At 41.6% G+C, this 27,794-nt stretch overlaps 1 protein-coding gene across 2 annotated transcripts in view; it reads right to left on the reverse strand.

The window, feature by feature from the left end:
- mafb (MAF bZIP transcription factor b) overlaps positions 1-23,285 on the reverse strand; it is a 45,646-nt gene extending 22,361 nt beyond the window's left edge. The window contains exons 1-2 of one of the 2 annotated variants that reach the window (XM_005745966.1): positions 21,863-23,285; positions 15,022-15,092 (exon numbers count right to left, since the gene is read on the reverse strand). In XM_005745966.1, coding sequence (XP_005746023.1) covers positions 15,065-15,092; positions 21,863-22,839 — 1,005 coding nt within the window. In that variant the 5' untranslated portion in view covers positions 22,840-23,285 and the 3' untranslated portion in view covers positions 15,022-15,064. Of the gene's footprint in view, positions 1-15,021; positions 15,093-20,432; positions 21,551-21,862 lie in introns of those variants that run through there. The other variant, XM_005745965.1, reaches the window with a different exon arrangement.
- Positions 23,286-27,794: the final 4,509 nt, after the last annotated feature.

A 27,794-nucleotide genomic window follows, 5' to 3' on the forward strand; every position in this document is an offset into this window, starting at 1 on the left:
AAAAAAAAATCACGGTTTTAGTAACGCAGTAACGCAGAGTGCTGGGAAAGTAACAGTAATCGAATTACCTTTTTTGCAATAGTAATCTCTTACTTTACTTGTTACTTGAAAAAAGTAATTGGATTACATTACTGCCCATCTCTGAGAATGACCCACAGACTTGCATAACACCCATAAGTGGTGGAGCTCCTATGGGGTGTGCAAATATTCTAAGGTTCTAACTGCAAGTTGAAAGTCAGATAGATAAATACACAATGTACAACACAGTGACTGCTTAAAAAAACACAACACTCCTCACCTTATGAGCTGGCTTCGGGCTTGGCACTATAAAACTTTTCACTAAACTCTGCTTTTTGGTCTCGGATCATAGATAGAAACCCAACTCCAACCAGCGGTAATCCTTGACAAGAAAGGAGAGGTTTCATCTGCAAGTTTGAAGTCTACGGTGAATTTAAAAACAAGAAGGCAAGTGTTCAGAGCTTCCACTGAGCAGTGTAAAAATAAGAGCTGCACTGAAAGCAGCACTTTAATTTTTCATATTGTTATTATCAGTGATGGGAATAACAGCGTTACAAATGGCGTTAATTTTTTCAGTAACGACTAATCTAACTAATTACTATTCCAATCGTTACAACGCCGTTACCGTTACTAACAAGAAAATGCTGTGTGGTCGCATTACTATTTTTCAACAAACAGATGGTTGAAGCTGTGTTCATATCAGTTGCACGGAAGTAGCTGTAAGTAATCTGGGCGCTACAGCTTTAAGCAGCTGCGCGCGCTCCCGCGTACGGCAATCACTTTCTGCCCGACGATCACTTTCGAGCACAGGGGCAAAACAATCACATGAGTGCTGCTGTTTGACTGAGGAAGAATAAAGTAGTCGTGGTAAGCCAATCACATGACCACTTCAAGATGACAAAGCAACAAGGTGATATATACCAGTTTTTAAATTGTGTTGATAGGCCACGTAAAACCAGAGTCATGATAAACAATATATGCGTGTTTTTCCTGAATACTTTTGTCACGTTTACTGTCTAAGGACAGTGCTAGCAAGCACTCTCTGTTTATGAGCAAAAAACCCCAGCCCTGTCATTTTGGTGGAAAAATGTACCATGTCGATCAATCAAAACAATGATATGGCAACATGACGTTTGGTTGTTTAGAAAGAGGGGGAAGTTTTAGGAGTGATGGTGAGAGAGAGAGAGCAGAAAAAAAAGAGAGCGTGAGATGTGAGAGATTTGTGACGTTTAGCGTGTTTGGAGTGTGTAGTTAATGTGTTGTCTTGTGTAGTTAGTGTGTAGTGTTGTGGATAGTTTTGTGTTGTGTGTCAGAACAATGAGGCGACTGCTGTCTCCAGGTAGAAAAAGGAGTGATACACCTGCTGCAGTGATCGACCTGCAGGTATCAGGCTGTGATGTTCTCCTTTATAGTGGACAGAAATTATTTTTTTGGAGTGGCACAAATAATTTGTGTGGCATCTTATTGAATGCAGAACAGCTGATTGTTCTGTAAATAGTTTGAAATGGTTACTTAAAAAAGGGTAAAAGGTGGCTGCAAATAACTTTGTTTGCAAAACTTGTGCATAGGATTTGGCAATTTATATTTGCATTTAAAGTTATGAAATATGATTCTTTAAACGTGTTTGTGGTTGTTACAGTAAAAAAACTTTTCTACTTGGAATTTATGTTTTTTTCTGATTTTAGAACAATTTTGTTAATGCAGTATGTCAAAATGAAAACATAACTGTAAATTCAGACACACGAGGTTGAAAAGGATGATACCAAACAAGGCAAAGTAAATAGTTTTTAACAGTGAAATGTAGAGGTAAAATCAAAAGTAGTGAAAAATGGCCAATTATACCCTGGACCCCAGAGGGTTACATTTTTTAAAAAAAAGTAACGCAATAGTTACTTTTCCAGTAATTAATTACTTTTAGAATCCTGTAACTCAGTTACTTTTTTGAAGAAGTAACTAGTAACTATAAATTAATCACTTTTTCAAAGTAACTTGCCCAACACTGGTTATTATATACATTCTTTAAATTGGGCCCCCAGGCCCCGGAGAAATCCTGTGTTGAAACATCTTCTTAACGATGCTCAAAAGACCAAAGTGCAATCGAGCAACATTTGCATTTTGACTTGCAACATGTTTTGGCTGTAGAGTAGCACTCTGGGTTATGTAAAAGATCACTTACTATTTGAGGAGGCCAGGCTATTTTAGAGAATCTGTACCATGAAAAATAATTTCCGCACTTCAGAGAAAAACCATAACAACCTTGAAGCACTAAACATCACACGCTAATGATATACTGTACAACGGCGTGAGGGTATGTGAAGAGGAAATTCCCTTTAATCTTCTTCACGGCTACATCATCTTTTATTGGTGGACAAAGTGAATCTCAGCCTCCAGCCCCAGTCCCATAGAAATGACAATTGATTTGCAGGTTATTTCCTGCTTCCTGTGAGCTAATTGAAATAAAGTGGGACGGTAAGCTCAGGCTCTGCAGCATATATCAATACTGCAGTTGTACAGCAGAGAGAGTCTCATGCCTACTGCTGTGCCTTAACCAGTCCCTCAGAATACTTGTTTCCTTATTTAGTCCTTCAGCATCTAAGTGCTTACTACTTTTGCATTAGCCTCCTATTTAAAATCTGTGGTTAAGCAAGCAAGATGAACCAGAATGAACACTTAGATAAGCAAATGCTGTCAATATGTATATATTTTTTTGTTATTATACTGTTTACTTTGTGAAAATGGTCAAACAACTGTCACACTGTCTCACAGTGTAATATCATGAATATTATTTAGTAATTAATACAATACATTTGATATTTGTTATATTAAAGTTCAGGATTACGTATATATAATAGTGAATGCATTTGATTACATCCCATAGAAGAGAATTATGAGTATTTGTGCCGATCACAGAGTCAGATATATTCCTTTACACACACACACACACACACACACACACACACACACACACACACACACACACACACACACACACACACACTAGTAACGCCTTTTCCCATCAATTTAATTATGGTGAGCCCACTATAGATAAATATAAAGTATCCAGCAGTGCACATCTGTCCAGGCGTATGTACAGCAGGAGAAGGGAAAAGAAACAACTCGTTGCGCATGTCTGGAAGGCAACCGAGGAATAAGTGTTGACGTGTGTGCATGCCTGTATGTGCAAGCTCAGGAGCCACGTTTTATTTAGTTATAATGTCCCAGCTGTCGTGAGCATCTGGATGTTACACAGATTAAACTGGTAAGTGTATGAAATCAGATGTACAGTAGCCTTCAGTGTCTTTGCTGTCAGATAAACAACCAGAGGAATTTATCCCAGACAACAATTTAGACAAAACAAAACAAAAACAATGCGCAGCTTCACAGCCTGAAATTTTACATGATCCAAGTCTTATTTTTTCTTTTACAGACTGTATTCATTTTGAAACTGCTTTTTGTTTTTAAAGGCATTTAGATATAAACTGCTTTTTTGTTGCTTTCTGACACACGCTGTATTTAAGCATGGATTTCCCTAAATCACATTACAGAATATCTTTGAGAAATCTGCCTTTCAGACTACTTTAATTCCATTTACATTTAAATGCCTTTTAACAACAGTTCCTTTTCTTCCACTGCTTTTCCCTCCAACCACAGTAATGATTTCAGCCAACGTCTTCCAATGGTCTAATCTAACTCTCGTTAGACTGCAAGATACACTGAATCATCATTAAACCAATCTGCATATTACCTGTGCTGCTACACTTAGCTATGAATCTCATTTGAATCTTATTTAAATTCCTCCTATGAATCTCAATTAAACAGAGATTCAAACAAACAAGCGCAGCATCTAAAATAACACAGACACACACAGACACACAAACACTGCACCTGCTGTTATCATTGCTGTTGTTTTAAATGTGTTCAGTTTAATTAATTTGTTTTGATACTCAAGACAAATCCTTTACAAATCCTCATGTGGTAATTAACAATTATCGCACATTTAATAAGCATACTGAGATAATGAAACAATTAGAGAAACAAGCCGTTTAAAGGCTGGAGCTGCGCTTTGAACTAGTGTATATGCTTTAATTGTCGTTCGGTGCCTTCCGACTTCAGTAAGCTAGCAGATCTTAAATGTACTCAGAGCTTACAAATCAAACACCCTTCAAAGCAGAATAACAAACCAACAATGTATTACTTGTAGAAAATGTGAGCTTTCAGCACTGCTGTAATATGAAAACGTCTCCACACACACTTTACCTTTGTCTCTGGTGTTATCACAGGGGCCAATTAGCGGGCCCCAGCTTTCTGCTCAGGCATGTGTCAGGGGACCTATAGGGAGCCCGCGAGGCTGCAAGAGGCCTCAGGGTAGCAGAGGAATTATCACTCTTTTCATCTCTCCGTCTCTCACACATCCTTGCATACAGACTTATCTGCTGTTTGTTTGGTGCGAGCGTGTTCCCTTTCATTCTTTCCTTTCCTCTGTCGTTTTCTTGCTGCACAAGCTCCCAGAACAGCGAACAAAGGACGATCCTGAATAATATAGAGCACACGAAGCTAATTTACTCGACTAAGGTGGCCGAACTGGACGAGGTTCAATAAACATATGCATAACCTCGACATACGTGCGCACCAGTCGATGCATACTCATAACCTTTGATCCCTCTGAACTATAGACTGTTTGTAGGCCAACTTTGTGTCTGTGTGCGCATTTTTAGGCAACAGAAAGGCAAAGTCATCACAATACATGCTGATTAAAATCCATGTTGCACTCTGTATCGTGACTATTAGTGATGGAGTGCTCAGGGAGACCTAACAGATTGCTGGAGCACGTGCTGAGCTGTGTGTGTGTGTGTGTGTCTCTCTCTCTCTCTCTGTTTGTTACCATGTGTTTGTTCTTGCTGAGAGTTTTATCCTTATCACACTCTTTCCCACCCCCTCATCTTTCTTTCTATCCTCAGCCCTATGTGGCCCCCTACTGAGTGGCTGGTAGGTGGCTTACACACACACACACACAAAGACAAAAACAGACAGTAAGCCCTCCACAGGCTGTATATAGCTGTAGATCCCTCTCTCTACTCCACACCACGGGGAAGAGAGAAGAAGGGAGTGACAGGAAAAGAAGAAGAGGAAGAGTGTGTGTGTGTGTGTGTGTGTGTGTGTGTGTTGGAGTGGGGTTTCCACTCATTGTGCAGAACAGAATGAGTGGACACCTGTCCTCTGTCAAGCCTCCATCTACCTGTCTGCCACACTGTGGGCTGTAAATCTTTCTTTCTGGCATGTGGGTGAAAACTGAGTCAGTGCAACCAGCTGAATGCTGCTGAACAAGAGTGAAACTTCCATCTCAGAGGAATAATTAAGATGCTTCATAAAATATTAAAAATTGTTCAAAGTGCACTTAAAATTTTTTGGCTGTTTTTGCCCATTCGATGTTATTTTTTTCTTTGTGTGTGCCTATTTTGTGTGTGACACTGGCAGGGAAAGAGACAGCAGAGTGGAGGCAGTAGATAAGATAAGCGTTCTTTATTTCTGACAGAGTCATTTAGCTGTGGATGAAGAGAAGAGGGGAGGAGAAGACGGCGAGGAGAGAGTTATAGTTATGGAGCTGTCGGAGGTTCGGGAGTGTTGAATGAAATGAGGTCCGGAGGAGCAGAGGGAAACAAAGGTAGAGAGAGAGAAAGCGGGAGGCTCCTACATGACCTTGCAGTGAGAGAAACAAACTGAAGAGGAGAACCGGTTTCCTCTAAATCATGTGTTGTGCTGTGTTTTCCCCTCTTACTGTTACTCAATTAACATGTCAGCCTACATGCCAGTTGCTGAATCTCCCTTCTCCTCGGCCCACATCCCTGAATCACTTTCCCTTTCTCTTTTATTTCAGTGACTAAGGGGTGCACCTGTGTTTTAGTGCTCAACTGCATCACACTCACACAGTGTGTCACACACACTCATACACACTTCTGGAAAATGTTTCTTTGTCATATATTTGCTTGTACTGAGGCATCAAACTGTCAGAGGCCTCCTGTCATTTCAGCTATTTGCTTCTTTCCCCTCCTGTTACTCATATGAAGAAAAGTATTTATTTTCATTTATCAAAGCCTTTTACCCCAGAGAGAGAAAAAACTGCAGCATCTGCAATACTGTGTGTGTGTGTGTGTGTGTGTGTGTGTGTGTGTGTGTGTGTGTGTGTGTGTGTGTGTGTGTGCACATGTGCATGTGTGTCAGGGGGTTGTGGAGCAATGCTGGAGGTTATTATGAAGAGACTGAAATGCGACAGGAGATTCCTCTGATTGGGAATAAAACACCATCATATCTATTTAAATAAACCCCACTGCGACCTCATTTGCACACACTCACACACACTAAAAATAAAGGGGCATATACGGAACGACACAGGAACGTAAAGGCATCCACTGAAGCATACACAAACGCGCACAAAAGTGCAGAAGCTGGCAAATCTATGCATGTAAACAAACACAAGAGCAAATTCACAAAGGGATTTGTAGTAATTAAATTGCAATGATCGCCCTATTTTAGCTTTCACTTTGAAGATGAAAATATAGTGTTCGAGCAGAGACGTGAAGAAAAACAGTCCTAATAGAACATGAAACGAACATCTAATTATTCAAAGGAGATTAGTTACTGTAGGAATAACACAACAAAAATAAGATAAACAAATAAAAAGGTTTAATGCAAACACTCTGCAGAATAACGCAGAAGAGTGCTTCAGAGCTCCGCGAATGAACCTAAAGTTTGACCATTTGTGAGCTAGGCTCTGACGTGAACCTGCTGACCTTTGACCTCTGGCTGACGAGAGGCACAGAACATGCATTTAACTTGTGACAGTGTAGGTTCTTTAATAAACAGCATGCATCGCTGCAGAAATGGGCAACTGCATGTGTATGTCACCAAAACACGAGTCATCTGAAAGGAGAGCTGTGTGCATGTGCGCACGTGTGTGTGTGTGCGCGTGTGTGTGCGTGCACATGTTTGACAGTGAATATGGAGAGGAGGAACAGTGATGTATGTTGGGTCTGCCGTTTGAGACTGCAGATGTTCACCCCAGGTGGTCTGACGCCAATAACGTTCCACTCTTTACAAGCCCTTTAATTCACTCAAGATAAAACCACATAAAATATACAGTATAGGATACACTGCTGCACCTATCCAGATCAGGGAAACACGGTCAGAGATGCAAGTTTGAACTTCCCTTACATTCATTTATTTCTTTATTACGCACTGATTATGAATAAAGCGCCTCTAAGACTTCACACGGAGGTATATAAGAGGTAAATAACCTCTGAGAAGACAAAGAGGTCACTAGCACTTTCACATAGTAGCGTTTGAATGTAAAAAGAGGGCAGTGGAGAGGTGGTGGTTTATATAGGTAGGACAATATGTTCAAACGTGCCAAAAGTGAGCGTGCTTGTGCCTCTCTAGCCCGTTGGCTCCTCCTTCCCTTGCGTCTCCTCCCCTTTTTGTACTCAAATGTGTCTCAACCTTGAACCAGAGCAGATGAGGAAGACGAAGAGAGTGAGAAAGAGGTCAGCACTCTTCCTATGTCACACGAGTATGCTCGAGTGTGTGCGCGTGCGCGTGTGTGTGTGTGGATTTATATGTATATGATGTGAAATGTGGAGGATGTTGGTGTTTAAAGCACAAGAAATCCCCTGCACATGCTAATCCTTCCACCTACGTTCAGCCATTTTATTAATATATATTTGAAAAACACACACACACACACACACACACACACACACACACACACACACACACACACACACACAAACATTATGGTATAAAACCACGGTAATATAAACATATTAAAAGGCATTTCTGCCAAAACTAGAAAACAAGTCAAAGAGAATGAAGCGACTCACATATCTGTCCTCTGCTTTGGAAGATTTTAGTATGCTTCACAGTCTTTGGCAATACTTTACTTACTGCACAAGTACAAACACACGCACACCCCCAAACACACACTCAGTGTTGACTTTGTATTCTGGTAAAGTTAATGTGTACACAGATTATTTTTCTCCCCAGAAGAGCTACTTTTGTCGCAGGAACCAGCTTTCAGAATCACTCTACTGGTAAAGCCACAGACAGCAGGGCCCTCCCTGCCTCTGTTGAATGCAGCGTTAACACATACACACAAACGCACACTATACCATAGAGGTCTTTCTGCACAGTACACAAACAGGCAGTTGATTTGAAAAAGTTGTAACTCTTTAAACAACAAAAACATAGTCACACACTCACACACAGCAACTGCTGAATCCTAATCTTCTGCTGCAACACTCACTCTGTAGCAGGAAACCTGACTGACTCAACTGACTCTCAATGGTCACATTGTAAAGACTTTAGCCAGTTAGCGATTGCTGTCTTTAATGAATGAGAGCTCCGACTGTCGGCAGAGAAACCACAGCTTGTCTCCTCTCTTCTTCTCCTCTCCTATCTTCAGCCCATTAAAAGAGGGCTGTTTCTTCTTTTATTTTGTTTTGTCATGAATCTTTAATCAGCCTTTTCAAGTGAGTGCGCAGGCTGACTGTCAGCATAGCGCTGACCCTTGCTGCTGAAACACACTTTCTGATGTAACTTATACAGATGCTACGCAGCTTAGAGCACATTCACATCCAGGAACAGACCTAAGCTTGAGCTTATGTGCTCAATTTCTATAAGGTGAGGTCACAAAGATGTAAAAATCAAAGCACGCCAAAGTTTTAACTATAAGAGAATTTCCACTTATGCGCTGACAACAATAAAGCATGCTGTAGTATAGTTTGGTACCTGGAGTAGCTAGTCTCCTGCTTAGGCTGGGAAGAAATCCATCAGCAGTGAACGAAATGGGTGAACTGACAGTTCTGCCTTCGTGCTCTCTGAATCTCTTTCTCTGTCATGACACTATTGCATTTGCTCGTGCAGGCATGCACACAGCTGCACACATGAACACAAATAAATAAAGCAGTGCAGTCAGGTCAGAATCACAGTAAACCCCACAAACAACTACCATCTGCCTCTTTGTCTCTGCCTGTATGAGTCAATGAGCCTCACTGGCAAGAGTTTATACAACGCCCGAACACAAAAACATTCAATGCTGTTAAAGAAATGAAAGAGGAAAATCTCTGTGAAGTGGTACAGGCGATCCATTATTCCTCTCCCTCTCTCTTATCACTCTCTTGTTTCCGCTTTACCCAACTCTGTCCCTCCTTCGCTAGCTGTAAATGAGTGATTTATCAGCCTTAATTGCTGGCAGTGGTTCGTGTGGTCATGTGACCACAACATGACAGCATGTGATAAATACACCCTTAAGATTAGGCCCTGCGTTGCAAACAGAAACATGCACTGCTTGCATTGCATCTAGAGAGGGACAGAGTGTGTTTTGATAGTGACAAAAATAGAAATGGTCTAATAAAAGCACCACTTAACAATAAAAAAATAAAATATATTTTAAAAAACCCTAAATCTTTGCTCCTCTTTTGCTTTAAAATGCCATAATAAAAGACATTTATCAAAGTGATACAAAGGGCAAAAGGGAAATTTGTGCAATCATCATTGACAGCCCACACATCTTTATTGTTTTAAAGTGTTTCATTGTGGCCACCCATCAACACTAGGTGAACACACACACACACACAGCCTAGAGTTGAATCTGTCACTCCAGTTTGCATGTGTGTCATCCTCACAGCGCTCAGCTGCAAGATGCTGACTGAAGGGTCTGCAGCGCTCTGTCCATGCATCTTATTGTTACATGAAGCTAGTTCCCAACCACTGACCTTTTTATTCACTGCACTATACATTGTTAAAATAATGTATGAGGTGTCTAAGCCACAGCCACTTCATGGTGTGTGCATGTGTGTATGTGTGTCTGTGTGTGTGCTCAGCTTAAACCGATTTTGGGGGGAAAAAAACCTCCTAGTAAAACATTTAAGATAAACATATAATACATGCGAATAATTTTGCACGTTAAAGCTTTTCTGGCTCATGCGTTTGGTTGATGTCTCTTTGCTTTTTGTTTATAAATCAGGTGTAAAACACCTTTATGCCATGCCTGTGTTGTGTGTTTTTCCAAAAGTGAAGTTTTGCATCATAAATTGCAAAACTGGAAATGTAATGATAAAAATAATTATAAAGAATAAAGGACGGCAAAAAAAAAGAAGAAAAAATGGACAGGCATCAGGATAAAAGTAAAACATGACTAGATTCATCTTTAACCTTTTATTCTAACCTTCTCAGGAGCAAACCAGGTACAGCTAACAAAGGTTCAACTGACACTGAGGTGTATAGCTGTATGTCAAGAGAACAATCATGAAAACAAACAGTACAGATCAATCCATTAATAATGGGAATTGAGAGAGCAAGAGGGGATATAAAAAGATACAGTTTAAAACTCATCGGTACCAACTACTAAAGCTAGAAACCATTTTTGGGGGTCTTTTCTAAAAAAGAAAATTAAAAAAAATGACTACTTAATTATTCTGCTTTGTTGTCTCTGAATACACATAAATACAGTTTAATCCAGATCATTGTGCTCCAGATGGAGCTTTCCCACCATATTGCAAAAAAATCAGTAACACTGAAAGAGAAAATAAGAAATGCAAATAATAAATAGAGATGAATGAAGCCAATCTTCCTTACTGATTGACTGACCAACTATCTGCTTCCAATATGTCAAACATTTGACTTTGCCGGAGCTGTGCTTATAACAGGACAAGCTGATTTTACAGTTTGGGCAACAACAGAGGCGCCTATTGAGAAACCGAGTGTGTGCGCTTGCTTGACTTTGCACCATTTGTGTGTATGGTATATTTTTGCAGGTTTGCATATTGCGTCTATGAATGCCTGTGTGTAAACAGGTAAAGGGGGGGAAGGGAGGGACAGCACTGACTCCAGCACCTCTGCACCTTCCCTCCCACCTCCTTATTTATTTGTCTGTATTAGTTAGCTCCTTCTCAGCACTTAAAATTAATGTCATCCAGCAGAAAATAGAGGCTGAAAGCTAAAATTCAGCACTTTCGCAGCAGCCTGGTTATTTATCAAGCTAACAAGGAGAAGATGCATCCCGTTTCAGCCGGGCCCAGGAAATATGTGCCATTAAAGCCCAGAGCTAATGTTTGAGAGCCAGGGAATAACAGTGAAGGTGTCAGGGAGAGGGGATGGACGGCATCGCCAGCAATATGGATGCAGAAAGACCAGCAGACACATTTATATAAGCGACAATGGATACACTCAAGTCGAAGCATGAGAAGCAGGAGGAGACGCACACACAAGTGTACCAGCGGCGTATCCACAAGACATATTCTGCATGTTCTCGATGTGTGTATATGAAGTGCTGATTTGCTGATGGCTATAAAAATGATCCTTTAGGGGATACAGAAGACACAGTTTGGAGCTTTGAATAAATCATGTGTTGCCAAAATGAGCTTAGCACTAATTTTCTCATTAAAAGAAGAGTGTTGAACACGTCCTGAGGATTGTTAGTATTGTGCTGTGTTAACATAGCATCAGGAGCTAACGCCTAAGCGTTGGAATTCAATTAGACACTGCGTGCAGTGCTAAGCAGCTAACACTGGGTAGTCACCGCAGGGAAGAAAGGGAGAGGACGGTGATGCGAGGGGAGTGTGGAAGGTGTGTGTGTAAGGAAAAGGAGGCTGCGGGCAAGAGGAAGGCCCTGGGCTGCTGGCTGCGGTGATTCAGGGGAATACATTATATCACACTAACCTCCGGCTCATCGCAAGTTCCACTCTCAATCATGCTGTGAACACACAGTAACAACCAGAGGACAACAGTGGCTCTGAGGCTCAAACACAAACACACACATGCGTGCAGCAGTAACAGCTTTACAACTAATTATGTTTGAATAAAACAACACAAATCAGGCTTAAACAGCTGAAACAAAGGAGAAAAAATTCATATATTAATGTTAGTTGAAAAGAAAAGTGGCTTGATGTTCAGAGGTTTGGCTCGGGGGTGAAACTTTATCCTGATCAAGTAGCATCTAATCTGTGGCTTAGAAATAAAAACACGCTTTAGAAAAAACAATCCGAATCTAAAACACGGCTATTCTGTGTTCGTCTTGTGTGTCTTTACAACTGCACCGAGTGAAATTTCTCGTCTTTTTGTTATTTCTAACACCGACCCAGTTCCACTTGGTCCCTTCTCTTTTCAGACCAGGCCTAATAATGAGCATACATCCTGTTCATATCCTCACTGTCATTTGGATTTTCTGGATGGAGCGATGACGTCTGTGTCACTACCGAAACCCTAACACTGTAATGAGTCTCACTATAGGCAGCTAGTAGTTATATATATCCAAGGCAGTGAAGGATAGTGAAGTGTGTCAAACTGTGGATGGAAAAAAAAAAATCCCGTTTGCTGCTGATGACAAATGAGTGCAACACAACTTCAGTGTTTCATAAATGACACTTCAGTGTTGGGGCATACAGTGAACTGCACTGTTAATCACCTGAACTTTAAATTATGTTGTGCTTAATCTAAATTCAAAATTCAATACAGATTTCCTCCAGAATGTTTTCTGAGAAGCTGAAAAAGGTGATTTGATTTGAGTTTTTACTATATGCGCTGCAAAATATTGAATAGTTATCAGGAGATACAACATATCACTTTTTGTGCCCATGTACCGATTTAATTTTTCTCATAAACAGCCAACCTTATTTTATAACCTTACTGGTAATATCCACCATCTTTTGCAAAAGCTTTTCGGGTTTTTACGTATGCACCCCATATGTCCATTTAAAGATGTGCTCACTACCTCACCGTAAACTCGCACCTTAAAGCTTCCGCGTGCACACGTGTCCTTCCTCCTCTGCCATGTCTACAAAAACCTGACCTGCCTGCTGTCAGCCACAGAGGCACCTTGCCCCTGTGCGGCCCCTCCCCCCCGAGTGGCTGACTCACCCCGTCACCATGAGGAGAAGGCGAGCCGGAGTGAGCGGGAAGACGAGAGGAGGAGGGATGATGGGGAGAGGGGATAACAGGGGGAAGAAGGAGGAAAAGTGAGGGTTGAAGTGGTGGGAGGGAAGAAACGGCAGAGGCGTGGTGTGTGGGTGGGGGCTCTGAAGCTTACTCTAATGTGCCCTCTCCACTCCCTCTGCCTGTGACCTCAGAGCTCCCGACAGCCAGAAAGTGCTGAAGCACGCAGGTGTCCTCGCGCTGCAGCCACACACACATGCGCAAACGCAAACACGTGCTCCGCTCACACCAACAGATGCACGAGTCCTGCCTTAGCAGGCTGCATTCTGTCAGCTTTTAACTCTTTCCCCGCCTGCATCCACGCTACGGCCATGCTTTCACATTTAAAAATGTTCACATCGGCCGTTATCAGTCAAGAGCAAAATAACAGGCGGTGATGGAGAGTGTGTCCAAAGCAAAGCTGGCGTGCGCTTCACAATGCTGAGCACATGAAGAAAGTAGAGTGTGCTGCCTGCTGCATGGTAAAATTAGCTGATGCTGATGCGGTAGTTTCCTCTGTCCAGCCTCCTGATTGTACAGGGTAAAACCTGAGGTGTCCAGAGAGTGTCCCGTCCTGTGCATGTGTGTGTGTGTGTGTGTGTGTGTGTGTGTGTGTGTGTGTGTGTGTGTGTGTGTGTGTGTGTGAGAGAGTGGGAGGGGGGGTTAGCATTAGAGAGTTGTATTACAGTGGTGATGAGTCGCCTGGCTGCGAGGCTGATACCTCAGCAGCACCCAGCATTGACCAGGCCTTTAAATAAAGCCTTCGATCCTCCAGCAGCAGAGAAGGTCACCGCCTTCCTCTGGTTTCCCTGCCTGTCTGTCTGCATCCACGACCAGGAGCCCTCCCGCCATGCGTTCCTCCCTTACCTCGCCTCCTAACCTCCTTCTGTCCTCTCGTCCCGGCGTGTGTGTCTGCATTCAAAAGCAGGCGCCTCACTTTCCACAGTTTCTTACCTTCAGTCTTAAGTTTTTCTCAGTGTTCTCAGTTTTTCATCCATCCTTCCTTTTTTTGCTTTTATAGCCTCTGTTTTCCTACTACAAGTATCACAGTATAAAATCTAGTCTTCGCTATCCCTCACTCACTCCATCAATCCCACATCCCTCCATCTGTGTATCTGCCAGAAATAAAACAAAACAAAACAAAAAAATACTGTATAGTGTCTGTCTCTGCAGAGTGAGCAGAGGGGGACACAGGAAGTCAGGGGGTCAAGACAGAGGTGAAAGGTTTTGGTCTCATCCCATGAGTTCGGTGCATGTCACCCCTCCGTCATTCAAGCAGCACTGTCAGAGCCCCAACACAGTGATGCCAAACATCGCATGCAATGGATGCTGTGAGAGAGTGATGAGTTTGGTTGTGAAGTGAGAAATAATGATAATCAGCAGGTGTCTGCTTTCCTTGTTAAAGCAAATCATTTTACCTAATATCTGATGCAAAGATGAACCTTTTAGATGAACTGAAATGCTGATTATCAAAATACTGATCAGAGCTAAAGATTTGAAGTTTCAATAGCTTTTATCAGGAGATCCTGTCTGTATTTAAAGTGCTTCAATTAAGAGCACAAAGCAGGTAACAGAAATATTATAGTAGCTTTCAACTTTTCTACTTCTCTACAATAATGTAATAAAACATAAAGAGCTTTCAGGAGTTAAAACAATGCATAAGCAGCTCTCTAGTATGGTTATTGTTTATAATTAATGTTTTACTTGATGCATTTCTTTTCATTTTAAATCTATTTTGTTTTGTGCTGAAACCTGCGAGTAAAGGAGATTAATCCTGAGACCTTTTTGTATAACTCTAGAATTTGGACAATAACTAATTATTGCTACGGATATTTAATGGCTACTGAAAGCTGTATCATTAAAATCTTAGTAAGAACATGGTCTGTATTTAGTTTATATCTGCAGGAGGATTTAGTCTCCAGTGCCACCAATCATTAAAATTTTAATTGAAATTTTATTTTCACCTTGCATCAAAAACAGCAAAAAATGTTTTAAAGATGTTGTTTTTGTTGAAAGTGTCAAAGATGAGCATCAAGTTACCTCAGACTCCAGGGTGGCGGGGCCGAGAGGGCACAGCTCTCTATCACAGATGGAGGAATTTTCTTGACGTCCTGCAAAAAACAAAACAGGACGAAACATTAACACACTTTTTTGATGAAACAGAAGTGCACACTGATGTAAACACAACATATTTCCGACATTAAGTAATGGCTATCTGGTTCCCAAAACTGGCAATGACTGTAAAAGTCAGGGGTAATTTCAGTCCGCTTAGAAAACCGGTAATGCTGTGACTGAATAATGAATATGAGGTGCTCGTACAGTTCCCAAAACCAACCTGTTATGTTACTAAAATAATATCAAGTGATTCTGAGCTAATTTTTATTCATATTCATTTTTTTATTTGTATTTAATGTGTTAAATGCAGGGATATTTTGATCAGTTAAACATCAGGAGTAGATTTGAATAAAAGGTTTAAATTCAAGCAGTTTTTATCCAGCTCGTTTACTAAACCATGGATACAGACCGATGCATTCAAATATGCTGACAATGAGACGTAACTTAATTATTTTAATAACATATACAAAAAAAACTGTATGCAAGTTTAGTACAAAAAGGAAATCACTGCAGTTCACATTGTTATAATATTTTTCAAACTATTTTGTAATCTCCTATAATTTAATTTCTACTCCATTGTTTATAAAACTATCCAAATTTAGGCTTCTTTTTTGCAAATAATTTCATTAGAATATAATTAGATGTATCATAAATGATAAAATCCTACATTAGGTCATGCTTACATTCATCAGTGTTTATAGGTGTCCCACAGCAGGGTATTTGTATATCTTTGCAAACATATGCATGCATGATCTGCACACCTGTGGACATTATATGAAGACACGGCAGCGATGAGGGTGAATAAAGGAAACCTGAGTAATGAATCATACTAAAAAAATTAAAAAAACTTTTTGCTTCTGAGAGTGAGAAATGAGGCAAAAGAAGGATGTTTAATGCCCCTCAATCCATCTTTAAGCAACAATGAAAGCCATTCATTTCCCTGTAATCCAATTCACACTGGCACCAAATGAACTCTGACGCGTTCGGGTATGAAGCAGCTCCCAGTTACAGACCTGCAGCACAGAGAAGACCTTAAAAAGCACCAAAGTATGGAGAGACTCCCAGATGTACAGCAGTTTAAATAAACTGCTGTACATCTGGGTGAATCTGCAAAGAACTGCATGCACCTGTTCATGAAAGTAAACACAGAGCTGGTTAGGCACAGGGTCAGAAACACGTAGACACATAGCGTCGACATGCACGTCCACTTTCCAACTCAAACAGACACGCACTGACACACACATGCAAACAGGGCTTTGTACAGGGGAGGTCCATGTGCAGAAGGCAACACACATAGCGGCAAAGTGTGGGGTCAAGGCCTTTCCCAGGTACAAATGAAAGGGAAAGCAGAGAGTTTGGAAGAGCTGAAAACACTGTCGGTCACCTTGCTTGGCAAAGAGATCAATGTCTGCTGGACTGACAGGGAGAGAGAGACAGACAGAGAAGTGGCTGCAGCAGAAGGGTAAATCACCTCTTGCTTCATTGAGATGCAGGTAAAACACACAGGGGTCGGGCTCGGCTCCAGCTCCACCCTGCATAAAACAAACTCATGCATAGCCAGACCTAAACATGCACACAGACAGCTTCTCACACACCCACCCACACAGTCGCATAATGCACTCACTTGTCAAACACCCCCCCTCCCCGAAACCACGTTCGCCGCGGTCCAAAACACACCACTTCACTGACTCTGTGCCCTGAAACTCAACTCACTGTTGAAAACATCAACACAGCCTCAGTTATGTTTATCTGCAAGTCAGAATATTGTGATCCCCTATAATTAAATCATAATTAGCTTTCATCTATTGCCCTTTAGTTATGCATTCTGAGGACAGCTTCCTCCACAAGCAAATGCAAATCTACTCCAGTGTCTATAAGCACATTCTTTTGCATCTCTGCATTTAAAGCTGTCTCAATTTAACGCGCAACACTGTAGATTTGGATCCACACAATCGCATTTCAGTCACTCTGCCCATGATTGTATTTGGCCTGTGGAAAAAAATACAAGCATGCAAAGCCAATCAGAAACATTCACAGGAAACACCACCAACGTTTTACGGCCGTTGCTTTTTTACCACATGCATAGCCGTGACAGGACGGACAAGTTAAATTATTAAGCTTTTTAAATAAATGACATAACTCAGGACACTGCGAGAGGGTGAGAGAGGAAGAGAAGCTCGGGCACTGCGGGTCTAGATGATGGACGGACCACAGAGGAGCATAAAGGCAGCCGATTTAAATCACTTTAAATGTAAATGTTTATCGTGTGGAGTGATGCAGATGCGGAATGAGTAGGAGAGATTGAAATTGTTTCCTCTTGTGAATGCGAAAATGTTTTTAACCCTTTTCAGGGGTTTGCCACGCTTGGGAAGGAAGCGTTCGCAGGGGAATGACAGAGAATGAACGTGCACACGTAAAAACTGCCGTGTTGCTGTGCTGAATGAATGAGACATGCAGAGACATGCAATCCTAACATTATTTTAGTAAAAGAGCAGCTTTTTTGTTTGTTTTAAGTCAGTGGTTGGTGATAGCTCTGAATGAAATGATAACATATATTTTTACATTATGAAAAACAAACACAGGTACAACTGTAAAGATCTACTGCAAGGGCTCGAACTTTAACTGTGTTGTTCTTAAATTAATTGCAATTGTATTTTACTATAAAAAAGATTAAATGCATAGCTTCTTATTTTTAGCATTACACAATGAAGACTACAAATATCTGAATTTCATGGCACAACGACTCATTCTTACAGATTTACCACCCTCCCTTAAAGCATACATACACGCTTCCGCAACAAGGTCACATAAAAGACAATGCAGGCAGGTTATTGAGCACTCACACGAACAGACACTAACCACTGTGCATATCCTTTTGTCCTATTAATTCTGAGACATTAAAGCAAAGTACATGATGATGATTTAAATGTCAATACTGATAAATTTCAGAGTGATTTCCCATAGTTGACCTGAAAGAGAGTCCAATATTGTGACAGCAGACAACTACATTATCTTTAATAACCTAATCATTGGACAGACTGCAAATGATCACAGTGAAGAAGTCAATATGCTGGGCCAGAGAACAGAATTACAGTTCATACTGATAAGATTAATAACGTGGAGTGTCTATATGGTGCATGTACACACTTTTTCATGCTGTGCAAATAACAGAGGAAGCAAAACACAGCGAAAGAAGCAGTGATTACGGCTGCTGAGAAGTGAGAAGGAAGCCCTGAATTGTTGTTTCCTGTGCATTCTGTCCTCCTCCAAAACAGGAAGTGAATCAGTACTACTAAATCCCGCAGCCCCTCGGTGTGTCTAGAGGTCAAAACACACCCACAAACAACCGGCATCCCACACAATTTCCACAGCCCTACAACGATCAGCAATTTTCCGTTTTATCCTTCTTACGCATTGATGCCGGAGCACAAACCCTAGAAGCCTGCGAACCGTGACACAAAAGCGGCCCTCGATCTGCTACTTAACAAATTCACAAAACTGTTGTTGTACAAACAGGTAGAGCCGTCCTGAGCAAAGTCCAGAGGAAACCTCGCTAATCCTATCAGGCTCACATAAGAAAGGGGTGACATGAAAGAAGTATAGTATCTCCAGTTCTAGGTTATAACACAAATGTAATTAAATAGCACACTATATTGACCTAATCAGATAGGAGGGCCATAAATTAGTGGACACATGCTCACTAAAAGGCCGTCTCCTCTCAGCTAGGATGCATCTCTGATCGTTTATCATCTGAAAGGAGCAGGAAGGCAGCCAGCATATCTCTCTCTCTCTCCTCCCTCTCCTCTGTATTGCTCTCTCTCTCTCTCTCCTCCTTGGGCCCCATCCCTGTCTCTCACTCTCTTTTAATCACAGAGAAAATCCTTCCTTCAGGCATGAGTGGATCATGCTTTGCCATCTTGTCCCTCACTCCAGGCTTTCATGGAATCCATATGAGCCAGGTGACAGTGTCACTGTTGTACAAGTGAGACTTAGAACCAAATACACAGTCCACAGTCTTTGTTTTCAGCACGACACTGAAACATTCACCACTGCGGTGCATTTTAAGGTTTCCACGAGATGGACACTTTTCCTAGTCTGCACACACTCTGTCAAAGGGTCCCTCAGAGGGACAACCCAGTAGCACTTCTCTACATACACCCATGCACAAACACACACACACACATGCACACACACACAACCACAAAGATTTCCAGCAGCATGCATTGTAGTGACCTTGTATGGGAGCCTGAACCAGACCCCATGCAGCTTTTATAGCAGCCATACTCCTCTTAGGGATGCACCGACTTCATCGGGAAGGAAAGGCGTCCCAGGCCACATTTGCCGGCAGGTTGAAGGGCTACAAGACCTGTCACTCGCTAGCAAATCAAATTACCCCCCGGGTGTCTCCTGTGCCTTTAATTCAATCTTTTCAGCATTTTTATGTCATAAGTCGAAGGATTTTTTTTTCAGAGAAATGAAAGTGAGGCATTTCAAAAAAAAAATTGTTTGGTTAAAAATATGAGGCGTGATTTGATTTCCAAAAAGAAAAAAAAAAATATGCAAAACTGCGGAATTATTGTGGACTGGCAAATGACACGTCAGAGAAAAAAATTGCGACATGTTTGTGTTCAATCGCACATTTGCCTGCACACACGACTAAATGCATCACGTTTGCCACGCAGCGCTTTATCTGCGGTCGATCTGAATTAAAACCCTTCCACAGGCAATGTTCAACAAGTGCACATGTACCGAGTGAAAAGTGCAAGTTTACTCTAAAATCAATCATTAACTGAGCGTTTGCAGGTGACCTGCAGCACAGATATCAGGCCACAGGGCGAAAAACGAAAAATTATATAAGAAAAACTGAGCGCTATTTTTTCATTTTCACACACGCTTTAAAAGAACAAGAAGATTTTGTCTTTAAATACGCAACAGGTGAAGGCCGTCATTTTTTTCTAAAAAAAAAAAAAACAAAAAAAAAAAACAAAAAAAAAAGCAAAAGCCATTAAAAGAAACCCCTTAAAATTATTTGCCAAGATAATTTAAAAATAATAAAAATTAAAAAAGATAAAACCGCATTTAGAGGAAAACACATGGATAAACTGAACCAGAGCACAAAGTTGGAATATACGCAGTCTACTTGATGTTTGGGAGCTGCGATAATTACACGGCTTCCAAGCAAACAACACGTTTATGAACGAGATGCTTTTGTTATTGCAATCCCGCAGAGGAAATTCGGATTCGTTACAAGCCTCAGTGTGTGGCGTCGCCTCGAAGACACAGAGACAAACAAGCAGTAAAACTGAACAGAACAAAAACGAACATCATCAGGAAGGTGCATTTGTTTCCATTCATGGAGGTTTATTGACGAATGGTAACATTAGATTCAGCTTTTTAAAGTGAACAGGGCGTGTGCCTTTTACCTGTCCTGTTCAGTTTCTAACTGAACAGATAATCAGGGCGTCACAAAAAGACGAATGGCTGCTTGATGCTTTTCCTTAAATATTCTGCAACACCGGGGGAACCTTAAACTTCAATTTCCAAACAGTTCACAGTGTGTTTATCAGAAAATAAAGAGGAAAAAAGACCCATAGGGCTCCGAGTGAACTTAATCAGCCTCCTTAAATGAAAGGAAAACACATGAACAGTGAACTTCTACAAGACAAAGATCATTTGTTGCATAAAGTAGCCCGTCCTCCACATATTTTCAGGAAATCTGCTTTGTTTTTATCTTCAGCTCCACTTGTTGATCGCAATAATTTTAGTGCTAGTGTTGGAAATTTTATAATTATTGCTTATAATAAATATGCAGATGCTGCTCATCTTGATGCCATATTGCCTAACAGAAAGAATCAATACTGAGCACATTGTTGCTTTACATGAAGTCCCCTTTCACTCCCCCCCACACACACAAGGCTCCAAAAGAAGCCAATAAAATGTTGAAAGGGTCGAAAACGCGGTGAACTTTCATTAAAGAAAAGAGGCGCATAAATAGCCCTGTTCACTTGTTTTACATATTAAAAAAAATCAAAATGATAGTGAAACTGAGCAATGCAGTCACGGTATAATACAATTATACACAAGTTCACAAAAAGGTAGAATAAAAAAACAAAAAAACAAAAACAGAAAAAGAAGAAAAAACAAACAAACAATCCGTACATGACCAGCATGCATGGCTTCATTTAACTCACACAAGTCTCTCCAAACTTTGGCGCAGTTTGGATATTTTTCACCAGACAGGATGAATGACATGAAATGAAGTAAAGCATATTAAAACAGAGTGACTTTAAACAACCAAACAAAATCAAAATCACATCAAATAAAGCTGTTGAGTCTAAAAAGTTCTTTGTTTTAATTCACAAAACAAATATGGGTTTAAAGGGAACAGGATGGATGAGGCGCAGGAGGAAGGCTATGCGATGGGTCGCAGCAGGATGGTAAGTTTATGCAGTGTCTATAAAGGCAAACATCACAAAGTGGAGACAAATCCTTTTAAAAAATGTATGGGTACTGTATTTTTATCCAGAGTCCTTTCCTAATTTGTATTCTTTAGAAAGTAAAAAACAAAGAAAACAAAACAAATCTGGGTTTCTGAAACAATATACTTTTAAAATGACACAAATTGGGAAAAACTGGTTTAGTCTTTAACTAAAAGCAGCTTCAACACAATCACACAAAACCTATTTTAGCTGCGCGCAAACTCTTTTTTTTTTTTTTTTTTTTTGGTGAGGTTCGCTTATTAAAACTTTTCAGCGCCGGGACTCACATGAAAAACTCCGGGGAAGAAGGGTTGTTGTCGCTGCTGGATCCTCCGTTTTCTCTGAAGCCGGTGCTGATCAGCTTCTCGTATTTCTCCTTGTAGGCGTCCCTCTCCCTGGCCAGCCGGGAGATCTCCTGCTTGAGGTGGTCCACCTGCTGCATGAGTTGCGTCTTCTCTCCCTCCAGAACGTGCCGCTGCTGGACCCGCTTGTACCGACAGGACTGGGCATAGCCTCTGTTCTTTAGCGTCCTCCTCTTCTGTTTCAGACGGATCACCTCTTCCTTGCTGACCCCCCGCAGCTGCCGGTTCAGTTCCCGCACCGACATGGTCACCAGCTGCTCGTCCGTGAACCGCTCTTCCAAGCGCAGGTGTTGGTGGTTTCCCCCCGGGCCGCCGCTGGACTGAGACCCGGAGGAGGGGTGGTGTGCCCCTGTGTGGTGGTGGTGGTGATGATGGTGGTGGTGGTGGGGAGCCCCGTTCTGAGCTGCGGCTGCAGCGATAACCGCGGACACCACTGCGGCCGCTGATCCCATCTCCTCCCCGGCCATTGCGCCCCCCGCGCCGGCTGCGCCGCCGAACTGCTGCCCTCTGGCATAGCCATCGAAGGTCTGGAGCTGATGACTGCTGCTGATCAGCGCCTCTACGGCGTCCTCCGGGCTAAAACCCAGAGCTTCGGGGTTCAACTGCTGTTGGTACCCGGTCATCCAGTAGAAATCCTCCAAGTGCGCCTTCTGTTCGCTCCCTGATCCCGGACTGGGCGCCGAGAAGCTTGGAGAAGGGGGAACCGAGCTGCAAGGCGTGCTCATCGGGGTGGAAGATAGGGATCCCCCGGCGACCAGGCGGCTGCACTGGTTGATGCTGCGATCGGGCTCCACCGGCTCCTTTTTCACTTCAAACTTCATCAGATCGAAGTCATTAACATATTCCATGGCCAGGGGACTGGTGGGCAGGTCGGAGTTGCTCATTGCCAGCTCTGATGCCATCCTCTTGCTGTTGACAGTCCTCCAAAGGGGGTGAGGAGCACCTGTCAAAGTGGGCTGCTGAGACACGCACTGAGCCAGCTTGATTTCTTTATTTATTTTCTTCAAAACCGGAGGAAAAAGTGAATTTTTTCGCACTAATTGCGCAGCGCAGGTTCAGGTTTTGTGAGTCGATAAGTTTTTTTTTTCTCTCTCTCTTCAGTCTGTGTTGCACAGACGCATTGGAGCAGCGCTGTTTCCTCCCTCTCTCCCAGCGTGCGGGTATCTGAGCGCCGCTCTCTCCGTTTCTACCGTTTAACACTTCATGGCTCCTTTTAGGATTAGTGCGCCAATTTGAGGAGGTTCACGTTCGTGTCCCGGGCAAATAGTTGCCTTGTGGAGACGGGGGAAAAAACTCCACCCAAGGATTGATAGATTTTTTTTTTCTAAGGGATCAGTCAGCCGACGAGTTAAAAAGCATTGCTTAGTTTTATAGGCGCCCTGACGTCAGGACTGAAATATGAAATTGACTGAGACTCAGCCAATGAGCAGCGCGATCCCGGGACGTAATTAGCATAATAGTAAAGAAACGAAGTTTTCGGACCGTCCAAGTCCATACACAAATTTACACACGAAACCTGATATTCATTTTAATGTTTTTTTCTAGCATGCGTATGAAAATAAAGCAAGCAAAAGAAAACAAATTACGCTTAAGAGTTTAACGATAAATTAAACTGGTCTGTAGCGCATTTTTGACATTTAAGTTATTTTTTCATTTTTTTTCACTTAACCAACTTAAATATTTCAAGTCGAATTATGTCAGATTTATTACAGCCTCTCTTCTTAAACACTAATTAGACAAACCTTCTTGACCCTGGCCGCATGTAAAACCTTGTATAGACTTTTGAATGAGTTATTTATCCCATTTATTTCACAGGTTTCTTGTTAATAAGCGAATAAATCTCCAACTCTTCTTACACACTACCTACCGTTTTAACTCTCAGCTCAAACACAAAGTAATTGTATGAAAAAAAAAACATTTGCAAAATGAGCGTCACGTTAATTGTTCACACTCTTTTCTTAGTCTAATCGCAGAAATAGATGACACGAATCGGGAGGTTGAGTAAGAAGGCGAAACAGTTTGAAAAGAGCACGGCACGGGTCTGGCTCGTCTACACTGTTTGGAAACCCAATGTCGCCACCATTCGGTGCAAAAAGATACTGCAGGCGACTCTTATCAGGCGGTGTAAACCCATTTTCTTATACATGTCAAGCGATAAAGCATTTACACTAAATGCAAGTCAATATCAAATCCTTTTCTTGTGAAACAGTCTGCAATGACAACATCTTCATCTGTGTCCTCCCATGTAATGATCACAGCATTAGCGGGCCTTTCTCTATCTCTTTGTACGCCTCTTTCTCTCCTGAAGCGCAGTCCTCAAGAGTGGTGGCACATAAGAACAAACAATGAGCAGGGCTATACACACAGGACCGGAGAGTAAATAAGAGCACTCTCCCTGGAACATGTCACACGGGGAAACTTCAGAAAACTACAAAGCCGCCAGCAGATAATCCAACTCCCCGGTGTCCCAACACAAGTAAATATTCTCTTGGTCCCCGTGACTGTTCATGGGGACTTAACGTTAAACAGGAAGGATAAACATCGTGTTTTATTCATTACAGCACACATCAGGGGCCCTTCTGATGCTTTTGAATAAATATTAGCTAGATGAGATGTCCCATCTGATGCTGCTACATGCTTTTGCTGCTTGAGTGTAAATTTCAGACTGGCAGGACCGTACAGGAAGCAAACATTAAATTAACAACAATGAATATTTGCTTTTATGTTTAAGGTGAAGCCATTTTTAGGTCTTTGAACCACTGTAATGGCATTACACCCTCTCAGTGTCCTATAGAATAGTAGCTATGTAGAAAACAATCTTACAATCAAGGGTTGTAAGAAAGTTCAAAATGAGGCAGTGAATAAAAATTAGAATTTTGCATTTAAGATAAGCTTGAATGCTCAAAATATGTGTGGTTACAGAGAGCTGCTCAAGTCATATACGAGTCTGGGCAGATCTGTAGTTGATGCAACAGTAGACACAAGTTGCTGCGTGAGCTCTGGGTTTGCCAGATCTCTTAAACCAGGATTTATCTGCCTGGAGTCTCAAGGGTTAACAAGAAGACTAGAGCCAATGCATCAACTGCATTACTGAGGGCTAATAGTCCTGTGTGCATCACTTTCTGCCTCCCTTTGGAGTTTCATACACACGAAGTTTACTGCCATCTTTGTTACATCACACACACAATACAGGGGGTCCACATAAGTGTATATCATAAAAGATTGCTTTGCACACAGTGTAAGTGGAGAGGAAAGTTAAGAGCACATGAATTTAAACGTTATACCGTAATCCCATGTTTGACTATAGAATAATAAAAACACACTACAGGATTGGCTCTTACTAGAAATGTTTCTCCAAATGAATTAAGTGCAGATAAAATGAACACAAGTGTCTCCTTCCAGTCAAAGTTTAAGTGTCCCACTGGGAGCATGAAATGCTTAAACCTCATCAATAGCTTTAAATACATTCAAGAATGAAACATTGAACTCTCGGAGGCTTTTACAAAACATTTTTGTGTGTGTTACAAATGCCATTGTCGCAGCCTAACGTTTACAACCCAGCTTCGTGTTAATTGTCCGTCGCCTACATTTGGAAGCTACAGAAACTGTAAATGAGACAACGTCTGACCTTTCAGAGTTTAACCCCAGGAGAACACCGAGGCATTCTGGGTAACTGATAGCCAGTGCTCCAGGACTTCCTTATGATTTACTGGTACAGTGACTTTACTAATTGTTACATCTATTTAAAACATCCTCATTACAGTATGACTTATGTGCATGTTGCAATAGACCTCACTTTTTATTTTCAGCACGTTAACCTTTTGTTTGCCTCTGAGGTTCCTTCCCGTTCTGCATTTACAGATAATGTTCATGTGGTTGTTTCGTGCTTTGCTACAGTAGAAATGGTTTGCTTATATGCTTGCTCAGCTGTACCTATTTGGAGAAGACGAGGCTAGTTGTGTCTCCAAAATATCATGCAGAAACATCATTTTCACACAACATATAGAAAAACCATGTACAAAACCCCTGCAGTATATTCATTTAAATGAGAAATTTGGGGGGGAGAAACTCATTACATGCACTCTATGCATTTTCAAAATATGAATTTTATAACCTCAGTGTTGAAATTTTAACTGTGCCAAAAATAGCCAAAGTCATTACCACATTTAAAAGACAGTAACTTAAATAAAATGACAGAAACTAAAGGATTTCTGTATTACTAAGATTATGTCTTCTAATCATCCATTACATTCCCAATGGGAGGTAGGCTTCATTTTCATCCTCAATCCCTGTTTAATGCCATATATTAAACTCTGGTGGCACTCCAAATGGAGGACAACCCGACAAGTGGGCTCAGTGGGCTCATCTGAGACACATTTAATTAGAGGGAAAGAAAATGAAATGTTTCGTGGGGTCTTAACTAACCGTTGTATCTTTTGTAATAGAATGAGGAGCCGTGAGAAGCTATTACAAGGAGAAGCAAGAAGAGCTCCACGCTTCCCTTTGCCAGTGTTTTATAGGGGGAAATAAAAGAATGCTTAATAAGATAATAAGCTTCCACATCACAGAAACACGGTGGCATATTTGCAAAGAGGAACATCTGACAGAACGGTCTCGGTCGCCATTTCCCCACCCACTATCTGACTACCCAGCTCCCCAGCCCTGAGTTAATCAGACTTTTACAACCCTTTCAATTCACTTACCTGCTCAGGAAGCAGATAGCTGCTATAACTGTTGGTTAGTGCGGGGATTTGATAAGCTAAAAAAATATTCCAGGTTGATCGTGAAGAAGCAGGCCCTCAACAAGTGAGTTTGTTATATCAAGACAGACAGGGCATCCTGATATAAGTGAGGTTGCTTTGTTGTTTTTCTTCAGTCTATTTCTGCTGTTTGAACTCAGATGGCGGAGAAGATTTTTGAGAATCCAGCACAAGTAAACACGAGTTTCGGCTTCACCCGGGTGGATGAATTTGATTAGGGGGGGAAAAAAAAGCAGCGTGTACTGTAGCACCCTTTCTGTGTGGCTCTGTGGCTGACAGAAAGATGCTTCAGCCTGGTAATTAGCCACAATGAGCAGACTTGCATGTGTCAAACTCTCCTCTTCACATCTGGTTATTGTCTCTCACAGCAGGTGGACATCACAGGCGTCGTCTAAGCGGTCTCATCAGCTCTCTGGCTCTGTGCAACATGGGATACACTTCTATCATATATGTTAAAAAAAAACAGCAAAATGTCAAGTGCAGTTTGAGTAGGATATCGGTGGTGTGCCGACAGCGCAGTCTGTGCGCTGATGATTTTTAAAGGCTTTTTCAGCACACAAATACGTGACGCCGGACGTAGCAGGTTTTCTGTGAAGTAGTTAATTGTGGATTCAACAGTCCTGGTTCAGGAATGTAATAATGTTTACACACAGATACACAAAAATTAAATGTGAATTGTATGGAACCTGGGCTCATCTTCTCTCATTAGGCACACACTGCTACATTATTGGCCTCATTAACTAGCCCCACCGTGCATCACCCAGCATGTGGAGAAGCAGGTAAATAACAAAAACAATACAGTGTGCATGAGCTATTCATTTCCCCTTAAAGCTAATGGTTTCTAATAGTCTGCTGAACTGAGAGAGACACACTGGGACAATTTTAGCCTTTTGCGGCTAATGACTGTGATTTTCTATTTTTAGGTGTTTACATGAACACAGGGTTTGCCTGTGTGACTTCCAGTGTCCACATGGCATGATGATTCATGTTCTAGTTGGAGATTATGAGTTATTATTGATGTGGCTGTTCTAGTATATGTACTGCGCTATATGCTCTCTGCAACTGTACACTGTTATTAATGTCCACACTGTCCACTC

Source organism: Pundamilia nyererei, unplaced genomic scaffold (assembly GCF_000239375.1).
Source record: "Pundamilia nyererei isolate P.nyererei 1_Seehausen unplaced genomic scaffold, PunNye1.0 scaffold00170, whole genome shotgun sequence".
In the NCBI taxonomy this organism is placed as follows: domain Eukaryota; kingdom Metazoa; phylum Chordata; class Actinopteri; order Cichliformes; family Cichlidae; genus Pundamilia; species Pundamilia nyererei.